General features: G+C 38.6%; 2 protein-coding genes across 2 annotated transcripts; one reads left to right on the top strand and one right to left on the bottom strand.

The window, feature by feature from the left end:
* Positions 1 to 4,553: 4,553 nt before the first annotated feature.
* On the bottom strand, positions 4,554 to 5,423 carry LOC110944231. Its single transcript, XM_022185944.1, has 2 exons — positions 5,052 to 5,423; positions 4,554 to 4,979 (listed from the first exon to the last, which is right to left on the bottom strand). The coding sequence occupies exons 1-2, from the start codon at positions 5,421 to 5,423 to the stop codon at positions 4,554 to 4,556; spliced, it is 798 nt and encodes a 265-aa protein (XP_022041636.1).
* Positions 5,424 to 23,270: 17,847 nt separating this feature from the next.
* Positions 23,271 to 23,762, top strand: LOC110944230 (TMV resistance protein N-like). Its single transcript, XM_022185943.1, has one exon. It carries the CDS (start codon positions 23,271 to 23,273, stop codon positions 23,760 to 23,762), a length of 492 nt encoding a protein of 163 aa, XP_022041635.1.
* The last annotated feature ends 3,606 nt before the right edge of the window (positions 23,763 to 27,368 follow it).

The raw sequence follows: 27,368 nt of genomic DNA, 5'->3' as shown, positions 1-27,368 counted from the left end.
TTATGCCATCATCGTGACTTCAAAGGAGCCTGGGATGATGACACGTGGCCAGACGGTTATAACCGTCTGGTGATGCAGGATAGAGTCTTCCAGAAGATTACAGTTGTAATCCTGTGTGACTCCTTACTGTATGGCATCAGTGGAGTAAATAATATCCAAGTCTGGATATTATTTATACGGGAGTGCTTATTAGGATTTTTATCCTTATCTGTTATGGAGAAAGGCGCAAGGATTCGATGGTTTCCTTTTGGCGCGCAGGTGTTGCTTGTTGTTTCTTTTCTAAGTTTTCTTTGTAGGACCAGTGCGCGGTCGGGCAAGATCTAAAGAGGGTTAGAAGGATGAGGCTGTGGTATGGTCCCAAGTACTCGAACCGAGATTTTTGAGACCTTACCCCTTCAAGTCCCCCCAGTCTAGTGTTGCTCTTATGCAAATAAGTGGAGCACTGGACTATGAGAGAAAGGTGTTTTTTGCTGTGGAGTTTTTGGCGCGAATTGGAGAATCTTTTGGAAGAAGATACGCTTGCTCATTATTTTTGATTTTGAAAATCTTGACCTTGAATCTGTGAAAAGGTGCAGTAATGACTGTTGACGTGTGACAGGCTGTCATTGTTAGTTGTACGTTACTGACCGTGTCTCACACGCACGCGTGAGCTCGCGTTTGTGGCTCTTCCCCACTCGCCTGACGCTTGGGTAACTGTGTCGTCCCGAAAAAGGTGTTGTTGCAGTTATCTAGGCTATTTATGGCGGTGAGTATATAAGTGTTTCCAATTGCCTATTTAATCATTACTTTCTTGAAAATCCCTTTTCTTCGTCTTCTTTATCCGTTCTTAGAAAGAATTTGCGAGTTCTCTCTCTTATGTCAACCAGAGATCATCACGAAGACTCTGCTGAAGACATGGCTACCGAACTTCCACCATTGAAGTGGTCGAGGGAAACTTTTGATGGCTTAATTCGGAATTTTAAATTTCCCGAAGGTTGGGGTGCTCGATACCCTGACGAGGGTCAGACGACGGCGGATGCTCCGGCCGGGTACATAACTTTGTTTTGGGATTTTTCTCTGTAGGCAATTTCCGATTGCCTGCAACGAAATTCTTTCTTGATATCCTCAACTATTACAAGTTTCATATATCCCAGATGCACCCTATTGGTATGGTTAGGGTTCGACTTTTTGAATTTATGTGCCGTACGATGCATATTGAACCGACGGTTCCTCGATTTCGAGTTTTTCATCAAATGCACTGTTCTCAGGGGTTTTATTCTTTTGTGCAAAGAGCGTCTGCAAAAAAGATCTTGCTTCAACCCCCAAAATCGTTCCATGACTGGAAGCAGAAATTGTTTTTTATTAAAGTAGGGGTTATCCCGATGAGGATGACTTTCAGGGGAAAAGAGGATGTCCCTACTAAGACTATTCAGACTCCCGTTGATGAAAATTGGTACCAGGATTGAAGGACGTTCCATCCATTACTTTGCCGGAGAAAGCCCTTGTTGGTGCTAGCATGAGCCTGAATTGGCGGATGAATCGGGAAGAGAAACCAGTGTACATGGAGGGCGATAAAGGTAAGATTTGGGGTTTACCCTGTTTCCTTTCTCTTCTCTTTTTTTTTTACCTTTGCTTCTCTTCTTTGCAGTTGTTTCTTTGTATGTCGTTGCGTTTGAGATAGGTGGGAAGATGGCTACTATTGCCAAAAAGCCTGATGAGGAACTTTGGTATCACCGCATTGTGAAGAACTTTGCTCTTCCACGGGATGATGATTTGACTGCGCAGCCTGCTGCTGGCGCTGGTAAGTTTCTATCATGATGCTGTTTGTTTTGCTATTTTTGCGCTATTGAATAAATCAACTTTTGTGCTTCATAGTAGGTGAGCTGTCTAATTTGGGCATAGGCCCTGAGAAGAAAAGACGTGCGCCCACCACTACTGCTGCGCCAAAGAAAAGTGATGCGGAGAAGGCTCAACCTTCTAAGGCCAAAACTGTGAGAGGGGAGAAGAAAGGTATGCGCCGTTCCTCTGATTCCTGGTATGATTATGTGGTGGTATCTGATTCATTGGAGGGTCTTGCGCCTGTAGTTGTGAGAAGACCGAAGCCGGAGCCAAAAGATGTTGCTGATATCCCTCCATCGAACTCTGATGATCCTATCGACTTAGAGTCGAGTCTGGAACATTTGTTGAGGAAGAAGGCGGGGAAAAGGAAACAAGCCGATGTTGAGGCTGAAGGTCAGCCTGATAAGAAGGTCCGAAGGAAGAAAATTACCAGAAGAGGCAATCTTGATGCCTTCATTTCAAAACCTGTTTTTGGTAAGTGCTATCCCTTCGTTTCTCTTTTATACGCCTTGCATGGTTAGTGATTTATGTGTTTTTGCAGAAAAACCAAACTATCATGTTCATACAGAGCCATCATCTGTGGTTAACGAAGAGCTTCCGCCCTCTCCTCCTCGCGCCTCTGTAACTGAGCAGTTAGAGAATACTGATGTACCTGAGAATGAGGTCGAGAAGACTGATCCTTCTAATGCTGCTGTGGATGCAGGAAAGGTTACTAGCCCGAAGGCTGTGGACGTTGGCGCTGGCAATCCGATCACTCCTGAATTTGTTGCTCAGGATTCAGAGAAGGGGAAGGCTGCTGAAGAGATCACTGTAACAACTTCGCCTTCCATGGCTTCTGGTTTTATGCCTGAGAATATTGAGAGGGTCTCTGTTGAGGACCAAGGCTTATTATCTGATGCTGATAAAAATTCTCCAATCCGCCCAGATGAAACTCTGGGGGATTATTGTTATAGAACTTATTCGGAGAAGAATGCTTCTAAAATTCATGTCCCCGTTTAGAATCTGAAGAAAGGTGACACTTTTTCAGATTGGCGCGTATATCGAGACTGGTTACAGGGGACCTTTCCTCCTGGGGAGATCAAGTTTCAGGAAGGACGCCTTCATGATCAAACTTATCATGCGTATCTTGAAGAGGCTGCTTCTTATACATCCACTACGCACCGCATAGTGCGCGAGTGGCATAGCATGCATAAGGAGTGGGCTGCTTTTAAGGCGTCCAAGAAGAAAGCTGCTGAGGATGAAAACCGTGTTGCCCAGTTGAGGGCTAAACTAGAAGCTGATCAAGCCGAATTTGAGACTGATCGAAAAACTGAAGAGTGGTCTGTTGTGGGTTGGAAGAGAAAGGCGGAAGCTGAAGCTGCCCTTCTTTCCGAGGAGCGCAAGAACTGGAAAAAGATCTACGAGAAGGATAATGCCGAGAAGATGGGTCTCCGAAATGTTATCAACAATCTCAAGGCTGAGGTTGAGAAGTTGAAGAAACAAGATGCGGAGATTGAAAAATTGAAGAAAGAAAAGGCCGTTGCTGAAGCCGCGCGAGATGAAGCACGTTCTCACACGGAAAGGAGTGAACAACGAGAGGTACATACCTGCGCTACTCTTGCCCTTAGAGATAAGGAGATAAAAGAACTTATTGCTGTGCTATCTGAGCAGGAACAACTTAAGGTGGAAGTTGATTCTATGAAGAAGACCCTGGAGCTTGCGCAGGCTGAGAAAGCTGAAACTTCCCACCACCTGCCCGAAACTGAAGAGAAGTTAGAAACTTCCGAAACTGCGTGGGTGACGGCGGAGAGTGAGCTTGAGCCGTTGAAGAGTGACATGCTATGGCTGAAAGAGCGCAGAATCGCAAGTTTAAGTTCCTTCTTCCTTTGTAACTATGTGGAGTTATCTTGCGCTTTTCCTTATTTGCTTCTTCTTCTCTTTATTATAGGTTGCTGAATCAGTTTTAAATTCCGAGGAACTAGACAAAACGGTTCCGCGCTTGTTGGTTGCTGCGCGAAATGATGGATATGCCCAAGGGTATGCTGAATGCTCGCATCATGTGGTTAACGCTTTGAAGGTTGATTGGGATACTAGCAAGTCTGCTACCCATGGCGTAAATACAGGTGCTGCCCTTGCCGCCTTGAAGACAGAATTTAATAACTTACAGCTCTCGGTTGTGGATCTGATCAATGTTGCATTACAATCTGAGGACCATGTGGCGCAATTGAAAGAAATATTCCCAGATGGAGAAATGAAGATGAAGACCTAGCGTAGGTTTTCTTTTTGTGTTTGTATGAACAATTAGCTTGTAGGTTTCGGGATATGGATCCCTGTTCTGTTAATGCGCTGCCACGCAAGTAACTTTGATTAATACACTACCGTGTATATTTTGTAATTTTCAAAGGCGTGTGGTGTGCCAGTATCTTGATATAATATGTGTTTTAATTTACAATATTTTGCATGAGTACAATTGCTTTGAACGTAAGGGCTTGCGCGATGTGTGTAATCGCTGACCGCTCATGAGACTTGTTATATCTACCATAATGTTTTTGCGCTTACCAAAAGGAATTGCATGCACTTTGTAAAAAACACAGAAATAATAGAAACTTTGTTTTTTATTCATGGATAAGGCGCAGAGGCCGTACAAAGTCTTTTTTAGAATAATTACATGAGACTTAACTTATACTATAGTCCTTGCTGAGAATTGATAAACTATAGAGCTTGACCAACCTGCAAGGAGACTATAGAACTGCTGCTTAATTCTTCGCCTTCTTACTCGGGCCCTCCTCACCACGAGTAATTTGTTTTATCTCCTTGCGCACATTCTGCAACAGGTGAGTGAGCTCACCGCTTTTAAGCGCCTTTTCGATTTCAGTGCGCAGGGAGATACAGTTGTTGGTAGTATGACCGTTGTCTTTGTGATAATCACAGTATTGAGTTGTTGGTAGTAGTACCTCTGCGGGGGTTTTGGTCAGAGGAGTCCACTGCCTCTCTCTGTTTTCTTGTTTTGTTTCTCTTTGTGCAGCGAGCTTATTGATGGTAGCTCGTGCATCTTCAGATGAATAATTTCCTGAACTCGAGTCACGCCAACTCTTTTTAAACTTTTTCCCGTTGCTCGGGCCTAAGTCTGTTGGGCGACTGTGTGATGGTGGCGGTCTGTTGGTGCTGAGATTTTTCTCAGTCTAGGCATAGACCTTAGCTGCCGCCATTAATTTCTCCCAACTTTTTGGGAGTCCCTCCATTCCGGATAAGACCTTTATCATGTCGTCACATCGGACGGCATACTTAAATTGGGCTCTGATCAGGTGCTCATGAACATCTCCTATTTCGAGCACTTCTTTGTTGTAACGCGTAATGAAATCCTCTAAACTTTCGTCATCGTGTCGCCAGATATTCATGACATCCGCCGTATCGCGGATGGACCGCCTCTGCTGACTGAAGTGTACCAAAAACTTTTCTCGCAAGTCTACCCATGATGTGATCTTCCCTACGGGCAGGTTATCAAACCAGAGCCTCGCGGCGCCTGTGAGGGTTTGAATAAAAAGGTGACACCACATCGGTAGAGTCCAACCTCCCACCAACCCCGCGCTCGTGAAGACCCGAAGATGGTCATCTGGGTCCGTCATACCATTAAATTTGCCTACGTTGGATGGGAGCTTCGCTTTTTCTAATGGAGCCAGAGCAATTTCGCTGATGAATTTGGAACTTTCTGCAGCTTATACAGGGCGGTAGATCAGATTATAATCGTGTTCAGCTTCAGGATTGTAAACCGCGAGGGGTTTACATTTGTTGTAATTCGGTTGTAACCGACTGAACACACTTGCACTGTCTCCTTCATGGTATGTTCTATCATACTCTCTGGTGTGGGTGTCCCGTGAAGGGCCCAACCTGGAGTGAACTGATTTTCTCCGATGAGAGTGGGACTCATTATGATATTCTCTTCTTCGATTTTCAGACTAAGTATACTCATATCTCACTTGAGATCTAGAGTAAACTTCTGTGTCTTCTACCTGAATCCGTGATGGTCCATCATACTGGGAAACATGCGGTACTGATGGTGCCCTAGTACGGGATACAGGCCTTCGTCATTGAGTAGGAGGAGCAGTTTGTGCACAGAGTTGTGTATACACAGCATTCAATGCTCCCTGAGATCTGACATACCAGGAGATAGGGGTCTCTCCCGGGGGTAGAATTGAGCTTGCAGGGATTTCAGGCTGTATCCCTGGAGTGACAGGGTCGCTCGGATGATTATAAGTGTATTGCACTTCACTGTCATCCGAAGCTTCTTATACAATCCCCTCAACTTGGGTATTGTTAACGAAATTTGGCCGAGGGTCAGTTTGACGGTGAGTCGAAGTTTCTTCCATTTAAAAAATGGAAATGACAAAGTGAATCGAAACGAGAAAAAACGGATGAAACTGGGAAATCGGTGGGCGCCAATGAAGAAACACTGGTTAAATGACCAGAATCAGATAAACTAGGGGCTTAGGTTCTGCATAAAAGGGTTGGTTTCTTCTCGTTCGGTTCAGGGGTGACTGATCTTCTTCTCTTCACAGTAACTGCAAAACAACCACCATTAGACTCTCCACCGGGAGAATGGGGGTTCTCTCCGTGACCACCCTCCGGCATGAGAATAAGTACAGGTTTATGAAGAAGAAGAAGAAGTGTAAGTGAAGTGAATGTAACTTGAAGATTGTACCTGAATTATCCTTCTATTTATAGCCGAAGTTGTCACACCCTGACTTTTGCGGAAGCGTGATTATGGTGTGACTTTCTTAATACCATTGCATTCAATCATAAAAACAACTAAATGATAAAAACCATAGATGGTCATCCATTAATTAAGTTTAGAAAACATAACAATATTGTCTTAAGACCTAGAAATTTAAATTTGAGTACAATCATGCAACTTGTTTTAAAAGTTCACAAAGACTCGACCAATGACATTAAATAAAACCAGGATTTGGAAGACGTGTCTCGTCCACGAATAAGACACACTGACCGAACCCTAAGACCATGGATGACATCTTTTATTCTTAACGCAGCTTGAAACATCCAACGCCCGCCAGATCCACTACTAATTCCCTGAAATACATGTATTTTGAAAACATCAACAAAAGTTGAGCGAGTTCATGTGTTTGTTTGTGAATAAACCTTTGAAATCATTGAAAGTATGTATGTAAGTTTGAAAACTCCTGGTATGAAAGCAACAAGGAAAACAGATCAATTAAGGTGTAGCTAATACATTAATATCTGTGACGTGATGCAGGAAAACTCAAACCTAGCAGATTTGTCTCCGGGAATAAGACATAGTCACCACATGGGCCACCTTGGGCCGCATGGGTGTGGGCTCGCTACACCCAAATAGATCTATCACTCATGTCCCTCGGTCCTACAACGAGGATTAATGGCCTTAAGCGTTATACCCACCACTCACATGATCAAGCAGTACCCTTCCTTAGCTAACCATACCAAATCAAAATGTTTGTAAATAGTTGCAACATGTATTTCACCCCCGAAGTTATAAAACCCAAAAGCAGTTTAAAGAAAAGGGGGTCATTAACTCACAGGTTTGCGTCTTCAATCACCGTAACTCAAACTCTTCAAATAAACACGACTACCTACAACGTACTAATGTCTATTAGACGAACGACCATGCCTTGACTTAGTATTAATGTCTTTGAGTTACGATTCTTTTGGTGTCTTCGATATTATTCCGAGTTTTATAATTATTTTTAAAATAATTGATATTTTAACTTAAATTATATTTATTAAATTTTTGGAATAATAATATATTTTTGGCTTGATACACTTCGGGTATTTACACATGTATATCCTTCCCAAGGATGGGGGTATCTTTCACTTGTATATTTTTGCCTTATATCGGGGTCGTATTCTGGTGTGTATTTATACGTACGAGAATACGTATTTTTATGGTATTCATTAAGTATTCTTTATACTTAACTTCATATTGATTATTCAAGAATATTATCTTTAATAGAGATTCAATATATATTTCCAAAATATATATTTAAGGGATATTACTTAGAAAAATTATTTATAATTTTTCTTTGGGCAAAAGTATTTGTAATTCTCATAAGTTTCAAAAATTAATATATTTTCAAGTCTAATTTAGAAAATATATTTAAACTCATTTTTCTTCCAAAAATGATATGTCTCATATTTATTTGAGAAAATAAAAAATATATATTTTACTCAAAAATATTGTATTCCGTGTTTGTGCAAGAAAATATATATTTCTTAAAAATAATATATTTTCTAAAAAATTCAAGAAAAATATATAATTCATACTTGTCAAAAATAATATATTTTTCCCTTGTCAAAATATGATACATTTTTGTAGTGATTGTAAAAATCATATTTTCGTTTCCTTGGTGTCCAAAATATTGTTTACCAAAATATACTTTGTGAATAAATTTTCCGGAATATTTTTGTAAGTCTTATTCCATAGTTCGGTTTCACCAATATTTTTGTGTAAATGTGTATATTCATTTGTTGGAATTTTGGTATTATTTTGGATGGAAATTCTTGGTATTTTTGTGAGTTATATTATTTCAAGTCCTAAAATAATATAACTAATACACAAAGTATACAAATAATCACACACATGTGACTTCTAAATATATATCTCCTAAATACATATTTAGTCACTTTTATTTATGAAAACCAACCTCCAATGATTATATTTTTGTAACAAAAATTATGGCAAGGTTTTTGTAGGAAACTCATGGTTAAAATACACTTGTAAATATTTGTTTAAAAATATTTTTCTAAGTGTTTATATTTTTAGAAAATTTTGCCATAGTTTCTCCTAAAAATGGAGGTTTCCATGCTTTCAAGCATATCATTTTCTTTTGTAAAAATCAACACAATTAATTCACAATCAACAATAAACAACCTTAACTTACCAATTTGCCAAAAATCATGCATTTTCTACTAATTCATGAACTTGAATATTTGTAAAAATTTGTAGGAACTTACTAGTGTTATTAGTAAGCCTAGTTATCCTTTAAAGTGTGACTAGTTCTTTAAAAACTTCATTTTTAAAGAAGTTAGATGTTTACAACTTCAAATCATATTTTCTAAAAATGTTTCTTTATGAAATCTTCTTGTTACACAAGTGTTTCTACACTTGTTTATCCATTAAAAATAAGATTTGTCTATGTAAGAACCAAGATTTAATAAAACTCATATTTTTAACTTGGTTTCTTTGAAAGATCATTCATAAATCTTTAGATCTACATGATTACAACTTACTTTGATCACTATTTTTCAAGAAATCAAAGTATTCTTTCAAGTTCATGATCCATGTGTGGATGATCCATCATCCTACAACATTTCTACTTCCTCATCTTGCTAGATTATGTTTTTAATAATGATTTAGCAAGATCTTATGATGATCAACATCATGCTACAAACAATTAATGATCAAGAAGCATAACAACTCTTATTCATCAAGATTACTTCATTATACAAGCTTATGTTCATGTTTACTTCTTATGATCTTTAGTGTTCTTTAAGATTTTGATTATGATTCTTCTTTAACCACTAAAAATGGAAGTAAAATAGATAGATCAAGACTCTTACCACTAGCACAAGGGTAGAGATGATTCAAGAGTAGAAAATGAGTGGATAAAAGAAAACAAGAGAGGTCCTTGATCTTCCACAAGCTCCTAGCTCCTTTATGCTCCTTCTAACACCTTGTGATTACATGAAAATGGAAGATATTGAAGTGAAGATGATGACGATGATGGTGGTGGTGGCTCATGGCCGAGAACAAGGAGAGGAGAGAGAGCTTTGTGTGTGTTAGTGTGTGTGTAGAAATGAGAGTTATGAACCCAAGTGCCTTCTTATAATCCATTTCAAGCTCTTAACCCTTGTATAACATGTTTAGTAAAGTATAAACATATCTATTTAAATAATGAAAGAAAATCTATTTGGTGGGGGCCATGTTGGACCGTAAATAGGTGGGGGGGGGGGGTAGTAGATTAGGGTGTAACTAAGTTGGTTACATTAAGGTTGAAATCCAAGTATTAGTTACATGCTTTAGTTATTAGATATTTTTAGGAGGTGTTATGGTGTTCGGGGACCATAACTAGCTTGGAAATGTTAAAACAGTGCTTCTAGTGTAAATTTGGTGTTTCGGGTAGTGTCCGGTTGTTCGGTTGGTTACTGGTTGGTTAAAGTGCTAAACTACGCAGTTTATGGTGCTTTATGTTACCTTTTGTGGCACTGTTGATTCCCGACACTTAGGAAAGCATTCAGGACCATTTAATCATTTTTCTGCATTATATATTAGTATGTTAAAATGCTGATTTTTGCTGAATTCAGCACTTTTGGTGAGTTTTAGGCACTTTCCGGCACTTAAACTATCACTAGGAAGGCAGCTTTATGTTCCTTACTTTCCTACACACTACACTAGTGTCATACTTAGTTTCTGGCTCATTCTATATCTCAATGCACTGTCTATCTATGTGCTGAGTTCTGTCAGCACTTTCCTGATCCGTTAGATAACTATGCTAACTATACTGTAGGATCATTTACACGACCAAAACGAGTCGTTCAGAAGAGTTCTTGTCAATACGAGAGGCAAAAACTAACGTATCGACTTGGAATCGGCTTGATTTACACTCTAATTGTCTTGTTTCTTGATATAACAGCGATTTACAGCGAGTAGACACTTCGGCAGCAGTTCGGCTCCGGAATCAAATCGTTACCAACGAAATGAACAGGACAGGTATATATAGGCTGAGCATTTCGTACGAGATGGGCAAGACTCATTTCGTGCGAAATGGTCACAAACACACGTTTCTCGTATTTTGTGCCCTGATCTTTCTACTCTAATACAAGACTTGATACAAGACGAAGTCGACAGACATATGCACCAACAGACTCCCCCTTGGATGTTGACGAAGTCTTCTGTGTCGAGTCTTCAACGTCTTCAGTCTTTATCAGTCTTCTCGTTCTCTCCGAACTATTTGACAGTGTAAGTATCCTCAATCTCTATTTCTATCTCTCTTCCAGAATCTCAATCTGACTCTATCTTCTCTTGATCAAATCTCTTGATTCCTTAAGTTATTCATCATCAGCAACTAATCTCCCCCTTGGATGTTGATCTAATCTGGCTCAAACTCACAGGTTCAGAATCGTAGCCTGGCTCTATGTAACACTCAGAATCAGGAACCTGGCTATCTAGCACTTCCTCTATCTCACAATAAATTTCACAATTTTTAAAATTTGACAAATTTATTCTCTGCTTACCACTTGTATAAACAAACTCAAAACATCATTTGATATAATATGACATTTCGCAAATTTTCTCAAGTTTTTTAATTATTTCGAAATCTTTTCTCTTTTATAACAGACTCCCCTCACCTGTTGTTCATCATGTTTAGCACTCGGAATTTTGGAAATCAGCTTTTCAACATCATTTGTCGAAAATAAGATGAAATAAAATCTTTTTGAATTTTCAAAATTTTATGCTAAAACACACTGAAAATCTTTTTGGATTTTTGATTTTAATGAAAAGGTGTAAAGAAATATTTACAGACACTATTTTTGCAAGTTTGTGTGAGAGGATCATATCAGTTTATGAGACAAATCACTAACACTGTTATGCTTTAAACATTTTAAGTTCTAAACGATTCACTTAGATTGTCAATATACTGATCCACTTAAATTTTCACACAAAGTTCAACTGTTTCGAGATACAAGATTAATGTTTTAAGCACTTAAACTTATTCGCGTGTACCACCTCAGAATATACTCCCGTATCCAGATTTCTATATTCAGTCTTACGGGTGAATGTACACTAATGATATCTGTAAACGGGTAATGCGAGACCATGAGAGCTCAGGTTAGAACTTCCGTTCAGACAAAGAGATGATGGCTCGTCTTTCGGTGTGTCCCGTTTGGGGATCTTTTCTTCAACAGCACATGATTAGCATTTTTCAATGTTTCATCATTTTTTTATGCTGAGGGTGGGCTTTATGATTAAAGCAGTGCAGAGCATTATACGAGGACTAGGCTATTGCTCCCGCAAAATCAGAAGTCCTGGTATAATACCCCAGATATCATCACGCACAAAGACCTAGTATGTCAGAAATAGACAATCTTTCAAACAAGATTTCGGGGGTTACCCATATATCCGAGAGATGTTCCCCACGAGATAAGTAAGTATTTGATATTTATGTTTATATCTCGAAAACAATCTACTGAATGAGTAAAAACCTACTAGCATATCCGCAGTGAGATCGTTTATCACATTTTGACTTTCCAAATCTTTAGCGTGCTGTGATAGTCCACTGATGTACTATCATTTCCTCTTTTTCACAACAAAACTCATTTTTTTTTTACTTTTTTATGTTTTTGGATTTTGAGATTTTATCATGTTTTTGGATTTTTTTCAAATTTCTTACTCCCCCTAAAATTCAAAACCATGTAAAGAAAATTTGACAACCCAATGTGAAATGCTTCAATTCTCTATCCACTTGGCGTAAACAATCAGAACTCCCCCTGACAACAAACTATTTTCCCATTATGATTTCAAAACACTTAAGTTTATTTTTATCAAAATGGTTTTTCCGAAAAATTAGTTTTGTTGATTTTACACAAACCACTTGTAGGTTAGGGGTTTCATCACATTGTTCTTTCAACCACTTATATGAGAGTTACATCAAGTTCAACTTAATGACCTTGATTAACCACTTGAAGTTTCACGTGCAGGAATTTATCAACATTACCACTTGTAAAACAAAATATGACAATTTTTTTAGTTTTGAGAAAGATGCCGATTCCTGCTCCATGATTACCAACTTGGGAGCTCCGGCAAGTCAGGATTTTTAAGTATGAAATACTGACATCCAAGCCTAACCAAACTTGGATGTGACCTTTTCAGTTTCACTCGGGTTTCAACATTTCTTTTTTCTTCATAGAAATCTTTTACCCCTTTGGCCTTTCCCTCGACCATTTTTCCAAAAATCTTTTTAACTTTCCTATTGAAAACTTTTTCGACATCAAATTCTTTCTTTTCAGAATAGAATTGATTCGAAATCTCCACTTTTCCAACTTTTGAATTTAAATTTTAAGCCCGCAATGGTGGAAAATTGACATCATCCATTGGAGGAGCTGAATTTTCACTTTTAACCTCAACTTGTGGCTCCTCTGACTTTGACAAGTTAAATTCATCGCCAGACTTCACATCTGTTTTCTTAGCAACCCATGTTTGGTTGTTAAGATTTACTCTTCTCTTGTAAAACTTTTTCGAACACTCACCAACTTCATATGTTGAGTTTTTAAACACTTTGAATTTTTAGTTGGTGATTCATTTTCATCAACAACTTTTTCTTTGAGTTTAGAAACAACTTCCTGTTTTGTGTTGGTTGCCTTTGGACAATTCCAGGCAATGTGACCAACTTCTTGACATCGGTAACAGGTTCTTGTCTCCTTTCTCTGAGGAACTCCATTCTTCTCATGTTTCTGTTTTTCAGCAAAGAACGCTTTGTTCGATTGCTTCCAGAATGAGCTCTTTGCTTCTTTCTTAGAACTTGACCCTGAAACAAATACTGTTTTTGTTTTAGAAATTTTCTCATTTTTATGATTTTTGAGTGAAATAAATCCTAAACCTTTCTTTTTAAAATTACTGTTATGGTTTGGTTTTTTTGAAAACCAGAACCAGAACTGTAACCCTTTTTCTTGTTCAATCTTTGTTGAACTCTTGAGGTGTAAGACTTAGGCTTTTTAGCAAGATTAAAATCGTTTATTTCAGAAATATTAATTTCTGTTAGTTTGAAAACCTTTTTGATCATTTCAGTTTTAACACCTCTTATTGGAAATTCCTCATCAGAATATAATTTGTCTGAATCATTCAAAGTATATGCCACTTTGATTGGTTCGTCATTCAAATTAGATTTTGATAACATGAATTCTTTATTGTAAACCCGTTTGACCGACGATTTTGGACTATCAACTTATGAACTCGAACTCTTGAATTCGGATTTTGACTCTGATTCCTCGTCTTTATCCAACACCTGATCGACCGCCTTTTTTATTAATTCAGACTCATGATCAGTGTCAGATGATATGAATGTGACGTCAATGTTTTCTGGTAAATCATCAGTCGTTTCGGACTTTAACTTTATATTGACTGCCTTTTTGACTTGCTCCTCATTTGGTTTAATAACCTTCCCAGATCGGAGGCGGACACTTGTTATAACTAACACTGTGTTTCTTACCAGTATCCTTCTCTGCGGTCTTCTTTTCTTGAAATGCTTCAAAACCTGCAACAGTTGGATAAATTCTATCAATCAAATAATCAGAACTTGGATAACTTTGCAGTAATCGTCTGATTCTTTCATTTTCTATCTTTTCTGTTTCCAACTCCTGCTTCAACTTTGCACATTCTTCAATATAATGATTAATAGCCTTCTGCTTAGACATCATCACTGCATTCATCATGTTTAAAACATCTTCTCTTTCTGAGTTTGTCTTTTGTAAATTGTTCACCATTATGTTCAACACATCATACGATTCTTTCACATATTTAACATCGAATAATAATTTTTCTTTCATCTTGTCAAGCTCACTATACTTCTCATCTTTTGTTTCACAATGTTTGCATGGTTTCAAACATTTTAGACAAGGTTTAGTGATCTCAACAACTTTTTCAACTTCGATAATCTTTTCAACTTCAACTATCTTTTCAACTTCAACTGCCTTCTCCACTTCAACCACCTTCTCAGCTTCAACCATCTTTTCAGCAACTTTAACTCCTTCATTCTGTTTAGACTTCTTTTCCTGAGTAACATTTCTGCATTTTACCTTTTTCTGTTCTTTCGGTACTCGCTTCTCCTTTAGTTTCTCCAATCTATCTGCAAAATAAAATTTAAAACTTTCAGGAGATAATTGAGTTTTCCAATGTTTATTTGTATTTCTTCTTCATCATCACTGCTATCAGTTGATGATTAATCAAACACTTGTGTCTAATCTGAATCTTCTTCTGAAGAGGCATACTCTCCATCTTTATTTTTCTCATTATTGTCAAACACCTTCATCCATTCTTTCATCAAATCTGGTTCTTGAACTATTTGTGCAATTAATGCTCCTAACGTTTAATTAGGTGGAATGTATTTGTCCCAGCTAAAACCTTCTGCCACTTTCTCATCATCTTGATCTATTATACCATAATAAGCTCTCTTTGTTGACTATTCGATCGCCTTCTTAGCATGTGTAGTTTGTGGTTCTTGTTGTTGATACGGTTGTTGAGCAACTTGTTGATATATAGCTTTCCGATAATAATCATTATTCCCGAACGGATTCTGAGCTCCACCTGCTTCTCGATTGGTACATTCCCTCTTGAAATGTCCTTTTTCCCTGCATCGAAAACAAGTAACTTTAGATTTATCAAAACCTAAAGTAGAAACATTAGCATCACAAAAATCATCTCTTCTAGTAATCGTCTTAAATTTCTCAGCTCTCCTCAATACACTCGCTAAACACCACTTAATATCCATAAGCTCCATTTCCTCAGCATCGATCTGATCGTAATCCTCTTTTGTCAACATAGGATTTTTGACCGTTTTGAAGATGCAACGCGATGTTGCAGTGTAAAACATGACCATTACTGCTGTTTGAGCCTTGGAACTGATGACTTGAGGTTGAAACATTCGGACTAACATTCGAGTATGAAGAAAAAGCACTGTTGCTTTTTGGACTTTGATTGGTTGATCCAGATGAGTTTTCAGCACTGAAAGCGGTTTGGACCTTCAGACTTTCTTCAACATTCTGAATATTTCCTTTGTAATACATCTTGATGTCTTGTTGTCCACTTGGATTGTTCATTCTAGCAATCTTTTGTTGTTCAAGATCTTGTCCTTCAATTTTTTCAATAAACTGAGAAATTGTCAACTTATCATATTCTCCAGTGTTCTTTATGATCATCAGATATGTACCCCATTCTTTCTGAGGTAAAGCATCAGCTAATTTGTCAACCCATTCTTCTCGATCTTTGTTAATATCCAACAGAGACATTGATCTTACCAAATGACAATATCTTTCAATCAGCTTCTTTGTAGTTTCACCTGGCAAACTCGTAAACAAGTCAAATTCTTTCTTTAACAATGATTTCTTACTTCTGATCATATCCGTACTTCCCTCAAACATAACTCGAAGTGCTTCCCAAATTGAACGTGAAGTATTATCGTGTTGAAGTAATATGAAGATGCCTTCTTTCACAACTTGCTGTAACAGACTAATCATCATCTTTTCTGCTTTGTACATGTCTCGTTCTTTGTCCGACAACTCAGAAATAGTTTTGATAACACCCACATCTGTATGAGGTTTAACATACTTCTTTTCAATACATTCCCAAGACCTCAAATGATTTGCTTGAACCCAATTTTTGAACCGGTCTTTCCATCCATAATATTCTTCAATGCCCATTAGCTTCGGGGGTTTTTGCAAAGTTCCTGTTTCATTTTCCATGTTCACACTCTGAGCAATGGTAACAGGAGTACTCGGAGAAGTAGCAAACGCGTTATAAAATTCTTCTTCCATGATCTGGTGAAATTTCACAAACTCAGACACTTTCAAACGAAATGATCAAATTCAATCAAACTGGAAACTTTCACACGAAATGGCCCCTTCAAACGGAATGAACCCTTCACACGAAATGGATCCTTCAAACGAAATGAATCACTTGATGCGAAATGAAATCTGGTGCGAAATGGCTTTTGACACGAAATGGATCACTCTCAAACGAAATGCCACTTTCAAGCGAAATGGCCACTAAATCATCATTTCGTGCGAAAGAAAATGAGGTTTCAAGCGAAATGGAACTAATACACCCAATTCGTGCGAAATGGATAGTTCAATTCGCGTGAAATGCTGCTGACGTCATCCTATCGGCCGAAATTTTGTTCAATTTATCAATTTTTAGGTTGATTTTAGGTCCAATTCTTTCAAGGATTCGTTAAAACAGTGTTTCGCGTATAATGTGTGAAAGTTTAGCCATTTTAACCGTGAAATCTTGTTAAATTTTGAAAAGAAGGTGTAGAAGTCAGAATTTTGAAGAAATCAAGCTAAATTCAGTAAGAACTCTTCCTCCTAAGCTCTGATACCACTTGTAGGATCGTTTGCACGACCAAAACGAGTCGTTCAGAAGAGTTCTTGTCGATACGAGAGGCGGAAACTAACGTATCGACTTGGAATCGGCTTGATTTACACTCTAATTGTCTTGTTTATTGATATAACAGCGATTTACAGCAAGTAGACACTTCGGCAGCAGTTCGGTTCCGGAATCAAATCGTTACCAATGAAATGAATAGGGCAGGTATATATAGGCTGAGCATTTCGTACGAGATGGGCAAGACTCATTTCGTGCGAAATGGCCTTGTTCCATTTCGTGCGAAATGGTCACAAACACACGTTTCTCGTACTTCGTGCCCTGATCTTTCTACTCTAATACAAGACTCGATACAAGATGAAGTCGACAGACATATGCACCAACATATACTTAATGCATCATTTAAGGCAATACAGCTTTCATGCAATATTGGTATGACATTAAATAATATATGATGCACATGCATGTATAAAGCAGAATCAGAAAGCAATTAATTGATATTCAGCATAGTCACTAGGCACTAATCATGATTAATTAATTGTACGGATACCTGGATTTTTGACAGTTGTCACAGAAGTTTGGGCGGGAAAACTCGTTGATGAAATTTTGACGGAAAGTGCTAACTCCGTAAGCGGTTATTTTTTTCCTCCGTTAATCTCTTGACGAGTGTGAGAGCACACGGATCACGATCTTTGATCAATGGCTGGGGTATTGCCACGTGGAAAGTGGGCAGATGAAGATCTCTCTTCAATTTCATGCCATCATCGTGACTTCAAAGGAGCCTGGGAAAATTACACGTGGCCAGACGGTTATAACCGTCTGGTGATGCACGATAGAGTCTTCTAGAAGATTACAGCTGTAATCCTGTGTGACTCCTTACTATATGGCATCAGTGGAGTAAATAATATCCAAGTCTGGATATTATTTATGCGGGAGTGCTTATTAGGATTTTTATCCTTATCTGTTATGGAGAAAGGCGCAAGGATTCGTTGGTTTCCTTTTGGCACGCAGGTGTTGCTTGTTGTTTCTTTTCTAAGTTTTCTTTGTAGGACCAGTGTGCGGCCGCGCAAGGTCTAAAGAGGGTTATAAGGATGAGGTTGTGGTATGGTCCCAAGTACTCGAACCGAGGTTTTTGGGACCTTACCCCTTCATTGGCGTATGTGTGTAGACTATAGAAACTTGAATAAAGCCACAGTGAAGAACAGTTTTCCAATACCTCTAATTGATAAGTTGTTGGATGAGTTGGGGGTGCTTTAGTGTTTTCTAAGCTAGATTTACGTTCTGGATACCATCAGGTGAGGATGCATGAGGAAGACATCCATAAGACTGCATTCAGGACTCAACAAGGTCATTTTGAGTTCTTAGTATTACCCTTCGGTCTCACTAATGCACCAGCCACATTTCAAGCCTTAATGAATGTCACCTTCAAACCACTGTTGAGGAAATGTGCCTTAGTTTTTATTATGACATTCTGGTGTATAGCTCTTCTCTGGAGCAGCACTTATTAGATTTGGAGGCTGTTTTAAACCTGTTCTTGGCCAATTCCTTGTTAGCCAAGAGATCAAAATCCTCATTTCCAGGATCTCAGGTGGAGTATTTGGGGCATGTTATATCTTCTAAGGGTGTTAGTACAGATCCATCTAAGATTGAGGCTGTGATTAATTGGCCAGTTCCTACAACAATCAAACAGCTTAGAGGATTTTTGGGTCTCTCTGGTTACTACAGGAGGTTCATTAAATCCTATGGAGGAATAGCAAGACCACTGCACAACTTGTTAAAAAAAGATGCTTTCAATTGGAGTGCAGAGGCCTAGTTGGCTTTTGAACAGTTAAAAGAGGCCCTAAACACTGCCCCAGTTTTATCTCTACCTGATTTTTCAAAAGTTTTTGTTATTGAGACAGATGCATCAGCAAAAGGGTTGGGGGTTGTCTTAATGCAAGAGGGACACCCACTGGCTTATGTTAGCAGAGGTATATCCATAAAGCAACAATCTTTATCAGTGTATGAGAAAGAACTGTTGGCAATACTGATGGCTGTTAAACACTGGCATCATTACCTTATTGTAAAGCATTTTATCATTCGAACTGATCAAAGGAGCCTTAAATATCTGTTGGATCAGAAGATTAGTACCCCCTACAACATAAATGGCTAGCAAAGCTATTGGGGTATGATTATGAAATTCTGTATAAAGAAGGAAGTAATAATCAAATAGCTGATGCCTTATCACGGGTAGAGGGTTTAGCATTATTTGAGATGGGATTGAGTTCTATTAAACCCTGTTTGTGGCCTCGAATTGTTAAAAGTTGGGAGCTGGATGAGAAACTGCAGGCTATTTTACATCGGCTACAACATACTTCTAGTGTGAAGCACTGGTCTTGGGATAGGAAAGTGTTGAATCGAAAGTATAAGGTGGTGGTGGGCCAAGATGATCAGTTAAGGAAGGACATTCTGCATTTATGTCATTCTTCTGCAACTGCGGGTCATTCAGGCTATTTACTACATTGAAAAGGTTGAAACAACTGTTCTATTGGAAAAAAAATGTGATGTTGATGTCAAACAGTGGATCAAAGACGGTGAAGTTTGTCACAGAGCTAAATATGATAGGACTGCTTATCCGGGGTTGTTACAACCACTGCCTACTCCTACATCAGTGTTTTTGGATATCTCTATGGATTTTATAATGGGATTGCCCAAAGCTGCTGGTAAGGATGCTATATTAGTAGTCATTGATAGACTAACTAAATATGCTCATTTCCTACCCTTAACTCATCCCTATTCAGCTTCTACTATAGCCCATTTAATGTTTGATATTGTTTTCAAGCTTCATGGATGCCCTACAACAATTGTGTCTGATAGGGATCCAATATTCATCAGCAAGTTTTGGAAAGACTTTATGAAATTACAAAGGGTGCAGCTGAATTTCTCTACTGCCTATCACCCACAAAGTGATGGACAAGCAGAGGTGCTTAATAGATGTCTTGAAACATATTTGAGGTGCATGGTTATGGATGATCCTAAACAATGGCCTAAATGGCTGACTTTGGCAGAATGGTGGTACAAAACCACTTATCATTCAGCTATTCACATGTCTCCATTTGAAGCCCTTTATGGGATTCCACCCCCTATTCACATTCCTTACATTCCAAATGACACTCCCATTGATTCTATAGAACAGTGGTTTCAATTAAGGGAAGCTAAATTAGTTTCTCTAAAAGCTAATATGTCTAAAGCAAAGAATCGAATGAAGCAATTTGCAGACAAGAGAAGGTCAGAAAGAGAATTTAAAGTGTGCGATTGGGTGTATGTGAAATTACACCCTTATGTTCAGCAGACATTAAGGAAGCATCATCATCAAAAATTAGGGCCAAAGTTTTTTGGGCCTTACATGATTTTGGAAAAAATAGGTGCAGTTGCATGTCGTCTAGATCTGCCAGCAGACTCACAACTTCATCCAACCTTCCATGTGTCATTGTTGAAGTCCGCACCAGATTCTCCTCAGCAGATTACACCAATCCCTCAACTGCAATTTAATTCACTGGTGCCGCGAGCAATTTTGGATCGGAAATGTATAAGAAGGGTGACCGAATGGGTGTCAAGGTTTTAATTCATTGGAAAGATCTGCCAGTGACAGAGGCAAGTTGGGAAGATTAGGGGTGATTCAGGCTCGTTACCCTGATTTTGAATCTTGAGGACAAGATTTTAAAAAGGGGGAATGTATTGTTACAAATGTAAAGTCAAAGGGTTAAAATGTAATATTGTTTGTAAGCCTAAAGTGCTAAACAGGGGATTAATGAGGGACTAGAATGGTAAATGTTTGGTTAGCTAGTTGTTAGAAGGTAGTTGGTAGTTAGTGAGTATAATAACAAGATGTAACAGCTTAGTAACTAGCTTGGTGATAATGAAATTTTCCTTTCTCTTTAGATTCTCTCTTCATTCTTATCACAGTCCGAGTTTTTGGAAATGCGTTGCGGAGAAATTTCATGCGAAATAACAATGTGAATCGTACCGGCCACACCATTCAGTATCTCGAAGTGGAGCGACAAGAATAAGAAAATAGTAAAGTTTAACGGTATTTACAACAATGCCTACACCATTCAGCCACGTGGTACGGATGATGTGGGAGTTTACAAGTCGGCCAAGCCATATATGCTAAGAAACATAAGGGGACGTTTCCCCCTATAGGGGCTTGAGATATTGTTATGCTTTTGTGCCAAACAAGGTTGAATCAACATAGAGGACTAAATCGAGTCAAACAAATTTAGTATCGGTGGTTCGGATGCACGTTACCACTTGGACCTTAATGCTAAGGAGTGTAAGGATGAGGTGCCCATCAACGTGTAACAAAGGTAGACAAGCATCGTCTTCAAAAGCTCCTAAAGAATCCAAAATAGATGCTTAATAGGTAAGTTCAACCAATTTCATGAGCTATAGGTGAAGAAACTTTGGTTGAAGCAGAAAAATAACCAAGAATCGGACGAGAAGGAAATGGAAATACTTCAGTTAGAGAAAGAACGTGAAGCGACGACATTGTTGAAGGTGAAAATTGCCACAGATATAGTTTTTAGTGTTTTTATATTATGTGTAATTTTTTTTAATTATACATACTTTATTTTTCTTATAGTAAATGTGTCTGTTATTTTTATACATAATACAATATAGTTTGAATTTACATGGAGATAGTTGGTAAACGGGCAACAAGCTGCGCCGGTACCCCCTTTTTGAATAGCAAAACTAAGCCTTTTAAAATCAACGTCCATAGATCTCGGGGCCATAACATTACTATGCATGACCCTTTGAACTCGAGTAAGTAGATCCACAGTCTCTAACGCCAGAAAACCAAAAGTACCAAAATCAAATGGGATAAACACCTGCTGGTTGTAATCATAACAAAAAGTTTTATATTGGTTACTAGAGGTTCTAATCTTGTTATATTAATTATTTTTTTAAATATATATAGAACTTAATTGTAATAAAAAAAGAGTAAACTACAATTCCAGACCTTGTGATTAACAGCAAATGGAACGTTGAGCCCCTATTTTGCAAAATTGAACAATCAAGTTCTCGTGGTCGTCGATTTGAATCAATTAAGTCATTATTCTACCATTACAATACATAACGATATTGTTTTGGTCAAAAATCTGATTAAGGATAATGTAACCAAATCTGAAATGTGAGGTAGAGTGCTTAGATGATGAACAACGATGGAAGTGAATATAAGGCTGTAAATGCAATTAAACACAGAGATTCATACGAGGAAACGCCCTTGATCACTAGTAGATCGCCTGCACAAAATCCTCGGGTGGTGAAAACTATCGACCACCAACTATATTGAACAATGAAAAAATGATTACAACTTCGGATGTTGATGAAGTGTGGTACAACGATTGATTACTAAAGTGTTCGTAAGCTTCTGCTTGTGTGTATGTGCGAAAGTGAGAATATGCCTAACAACACTTGATCAGCCCCTTTTAATTTAAAGATAACAAAATATATGAAAACTATGCTAGTCCACGTTCACACTTATGACCGTTGTGGAATAAGCATGTGCAGCTTCCATAACAAATTATCTCCGAGATTCCAGCTTAGACTCAATCTACCACGTTGATATCCTGCATATGAATATAAGAAAATATCAAGAACAATTGTTAGAAACTATAAGAAATTAATAAGGATCATTGATCCTCCAAGACCCTACACTATCTGTTAAGGATAAGTTATCCAGGCGACGCCTCAAAATATGGGATCCATCATAATAAAAATCTGAGTAAATTTAAAAAAAAACATACTTTATGTATGTATGTTATTGCAAAGTGTGTCCTTTGTCTTTAATAAATACAGAAAACATACTTAAGTTTACAAACCCTACCATGTTATATCCTTTACCCCAAACTTTGTTTATTTTTTCAGTTAGCTCATGTCACGTGTGGCCCACTTGAGGGCACTAAAGTCATTTAACCTACTCAATTTGTCTTCCTTCTATTAAAACCCTAATCCCCCAATTCAACATACCAAACTCAACCCTGCTTGAGTAATTCAGAGAACTTTTCACCAGGCAAGTTCTTCTGCTGCTCTTCTTCTACTCTTCTTCCACCGATTGCGTGGTGGTGCCGCTGCTGCTGGAAGTGGTGGTTGTAATTCAACCCCAATTTAGACTGGTTCAAAGTGTTTTCTTCGCTCCTCTTGCAACTACATAAGCTAACTCCTTGCATTCCTTTGATCACCAAAATTGTTTTCTTCTTCTCTGCCTTTCTTCTTTCATTCCTTTGATTTTCGTGTTGGTGTAGTTACAACTAGCTGGTGATTAATTTACACGCAGCTTTCACCAAAGACAATGGCTACTTCATCTTTTAATACTAATCATACCTGGTCTGATGATGTCTTCATGAGTTTTGGACGTGATAATATCATTAAAAGATTTGTGGACCATCTATTTAGTGATTTCAAACGAAAAGGAATTCGTGCTTTTAAAGAAGGCGAAGACCTGCAGAGAGGAGAAGAGAGATCTCCACAAATCCAAAGAGCCATTGAACAATCAAGGTTTCTGGTGGTTATATTTTCTAAAAGCTTAGCTTCCTCGCCATGTTGTTTGAGGGAGCTTCTGAAAATCCTTGAGTGCAAGGAGATAGATCAGGACAAATATCAAATTTGCCCCATTTTTTATAGTGTGAAGTCACAAAAGGTGGTTAATGGACCCAACAACTATGTAGAAGCCTTAAAAGAACTTGACATCCTAGAGAAAACAGAGGTGGCTCAATTGAAGGAAGCTTTGACCAAAGCTGCAAACTTACCTGGATGGGATCCGGAAGATCTGGCCAATGGGTAATTACTTTCTTTTTAATGTTAGTCATTCATGGTTTGCTTAGGTTAATGTAGCTTTTTATATACTGATACAAAGACATATTACAAGATGTAGCGATGGCGATCTGCGATGAAGTGGTGGTGGTAGCAAGTGGGTTGTGGTGGTAGGATAGTTAGTGTCACACCCCAACCGATGGTGGAAACATCGGGGTGCGGCACTAAGCGTTCAGATTGCTCAAGAGATTCCACAACACTATTTGTTTCAATAATAGTTAATTCAAGATTCCATAAATTGTCTAAAAAGCATCCACGAATCAACCACAGAAGTATCAGATACAAAACATCAAACATTGTTCAAAATTTCTAAATTTACTAAGATGTGTTTCTAAGCAGCATCCTAGCATGTTTCTTGATTTCCTCAGCTACTATCAACCTGCAACATGTATTAAAATACTATCAACAATAATGTTGGCGAGCATACAAGTTTTGTATACATAGCATAATAGTTTAAAAGACTCATATCCATCATGTAAATATATAAAAAGTTTCACCATGCTAGTTTACGCAGTCCAAGTGATAGCCCAAGTTTCCAATGCGTTAAATGCCTTTCCCAAAGACTAACGGGAGGTTAAATGTCTCCTCCTAACAATACCCCCAAAGTCTAACGGGGAGGTGCATTACCCCTATAGCGCTACCACTGTTAAGGCGGAACTACACACAAGGATTAAACGTTCACATAGCATAAAAGTCTCAAGAATCACAAGTTTCAAGTTTCATGTTCACAGCGGATAGAGTATGTTTCCAAATAAGTTTCAAGTGTCAAGTGTCATGTTTATAGAATACATGTTGCATCCCAAAAGAATTTAAAACAAAAAGGGATCGAGTATACTCACAGTGGGTGCTTAGTATCAACACCGACTAATTGGATCGAAGGGAGCGCTGGAGTTAGCCTGACTATAGTATAACAGTGTGAGTGTAGAACAGAGTGTCGAATCGTGCGATTATCGAGTAAAAGTGTCTGACAGGTTTCCTGATCAGATGGTCATCCAGACGGATGGTCATCTGGTCGGATGACCATTCGAACCAGATAGGCCCCATTCGATCAACTAGCTATTCGACCAGTGGTGTGTTTGCAAATCGTTTCAACTTTTGAAGTTTTCGTTGTAGTATAAGATCAAGTCATTCGATCGGATGGTCATTCGATCGAGTTGTGTTACTTTGGAAAATAGTTGAACTTCGAAAGTTTGCGAGCTTATATACCGCCTGATCGGATGGTCATCCGATCGGAGGGTTATCCGATCGGATGGTCATTCGATCAGGAGATCTGTTTGGTTGCAATAACTTTGTAAAAATCTCCAAGTTCAAGTTTAACGGAGACGGCGTGGTAACGTATCAAGACAACGGAAACCCACCAAGGTTCAGCTTGTCCGATTGGATGGGAATCACCCCATTCGATCAGGGTAACTGTTCTTGACGGAGGTTCATGTCTGACTCGTAAATTGGTCATCTCTCTGGGGCAATTCTGTTTCCAAGCCGACTCCAGACTAAGGAACAAGTCTAGGGCCAGTTTAGGTTCAGATTCCCTCAGGTTTAAGTAGAAAAGTGAATAAAGTTGCAGAAAACATGATAATAGTTGAAAATGTTTAGATCTTTGCAGAGATTTGTGTAAAAACGTGTAGAACTCCCTTAGATCTGGGCCAATCTCGACGGAATAACGTCACACCACTGTTTGCACATGAAACCGGGGTGACATCATCTTCAAGGAGCCCAAATCTTGGTGATTTCACGGTGGAAATCAGTTATTTGATGGTGAATATGATGAGAAAGTGCGTAATGATGAAGGTTGTACAAGATTCAGGGAAGAATACTTACGAAATAGTCGAGAATCGAGAGAAAAGTGCTTGAGAACGAGTGAGAGCGTCTGGTCGGATAAGCCTGTCACATCAAGTGATTTGACAGGAGGTATTTATAGTGTAGAGAGGATAAGGCGGTGGGATGGCATGGATCGGATGACTATTCGATCGAATGGCCATCCGATCGGATGGTCATTCGATCGGATGGTCATCCGATCGGATCTCCATCCGGACAGCCAATCCTCGTTTGCTACTTTCCGACTTTGTTTCGTTTTGCGAGCTAGATTAAGCATTGCGTATTATTGTGAGTAATCATTACATTGGTATAATTATGTAGATAACACAAAAGTTCCCGTGTTTCAAGTCTGTGTCTAAGCTAGTATCCCGTTCACTAAGTATCAAGTATCAACGTACCAAGCATCAAAGTATCTCGTTCAATAAAGAATCAAAGTCTCTCGTTCAATGAGTATCAAATTTCTAGTTTAACCAAGTATCAAAGTTTATTAGGTGTCAAGTTTCAAAGTATCAAAAGAATCTAGAATCGAAGTATCTCAAGATTCAAAGTATCACAAGATTCAAGTATCACGCATAGCAAATGTCTAGTTTTAAGATTCAAGTTTCATAGTATCATAAGAGTCTAGTATCTCAAGAGTCAAGTTTCATACTCGTTCACGCATAAAGTATCAAAGTATCATAGTTTCACGTAGTTTAGCATTAATAAGACTCAAATATGTGTCCTTTAAATATTACAGGGACCAGACTTGCCAAAAGATAAAAGTCTGGGGACTCAGGGCGTTACAGTTACAGAGAGAGAGAGAGAGAGAGAGAGAGAGAGAGAGAGAGAGAGAAGGAGGGGGCGATCTGCTGAGCTTGAAAAGATCCTGGCTGACATGAGATCCATAGTTGCTGCCAAGGACAAGGCCTATTCTAAGCTGGAGAATGAGAAGAATGGGCTTGAGGAGTAGCTGCTAATGGCTAAGGTGGGTCATCACGAGGTTGTCATGGTGGCTATAAATGAGGCCAAAGTCTGTGATGCTAGGACTGTGCTGCAGAATGGCTAAGGAGGCCATTGATCCTAACTTCGATAGGTCTGCCTGGGATCTAACTTCGTGGGAGCAAACCCTGATCAAGCTCGGCAGCGACGAAGAGGTGGAGCCTGCGGTGAAGAAGACAGCTGAGGTCGGGACGAGTGGAGCTAAGGAAGCTGTTGGAGGAGCTGGTGGTGGTGAAGCTCTAGCATCTCGCTAGTTTTATTCAATAAAATTTGGTCGTTTGAAAAAAAAATGTATGTATACTTGGCTTAACCAACGAAGTAATCTTAATATATGAGTTGTTTAATATAAAAAGTAATTCTAGGATAACATTTACATTCATACACCAAAAGCATGTGCGTGCACACATATATGTGTGGATGTATTCATTCTAGAACCAATATTATGTTAAGTTTTTAGGATATGGTTTGGAGGTGGCAAGAGCTTCATTATGTCACGTTAACTAGCGGGCTCCATTGCCTCTTTTCAATAACTAGCATAGTATGGGATGGAGTCCTCTCTTTTCCTACTCTCACCAATGGCGACCCTACCTTTAATAACTCTCTCTCTCTCTCACACACACGAGCGCACACAACAGCTTGCAAATGCTCGTTATTGCAATGACTGACATCCAATAGCGTCTCCCAATAGCTAGCATGATGTTAAGGAGGGGCGCTATTGATGGAGATTTTGCTGAGGCGGCATAGGCAATGGCGCCCCATATCCTGCACTCTAAGAATCGCATAA

The sequence above is a fragment of the Helianthus annuus genome, chromosome 16 (genome assembly GCF_002127325.2).
Source record: "Helianthus annuus cultivar XRQ/B chromosome 16, HanXRQr2.0-SUNRISE, whole genome shotgun sequence".
NCBI lineage: Eukaryota > Viridiplantae > Streptophyta > Magnoliopsida > Asterales > Asteraceae > Helianthus > Helianthus annuus.
The sequence above is the reverse complement of the archived record's forward strand: the minus strand, read 5'-3'. Positions and strand labels throughout refer to the sequence as shown.

What these genes read in the sequence shown, in the direction of transcription:
- LOC110944231 (XM_022185944.1), bottom strand. Translation starts at nt 5,423, where the DNA reads ATGACGGACCCAGATGACCATCTTCGGGTCTTCACGAGCGCGGGGTTG. An exon ending in GATGTGACGACATGATAAAG is followed by an intron (nt 4,980 to 5,051) that starts GTCTTATCCGGA and finishes GTCTATGCCTAG; the next exon opens with ACTGAGAAAAATCTCAGCAC.
- LOC110944230 (XM_022185943.1), top strand. Translation starts at nt 23,271, where the DNA reads ATGGCTACTTCATCTTTTAATACTAATCATACCTGGTCTGATGATGTC.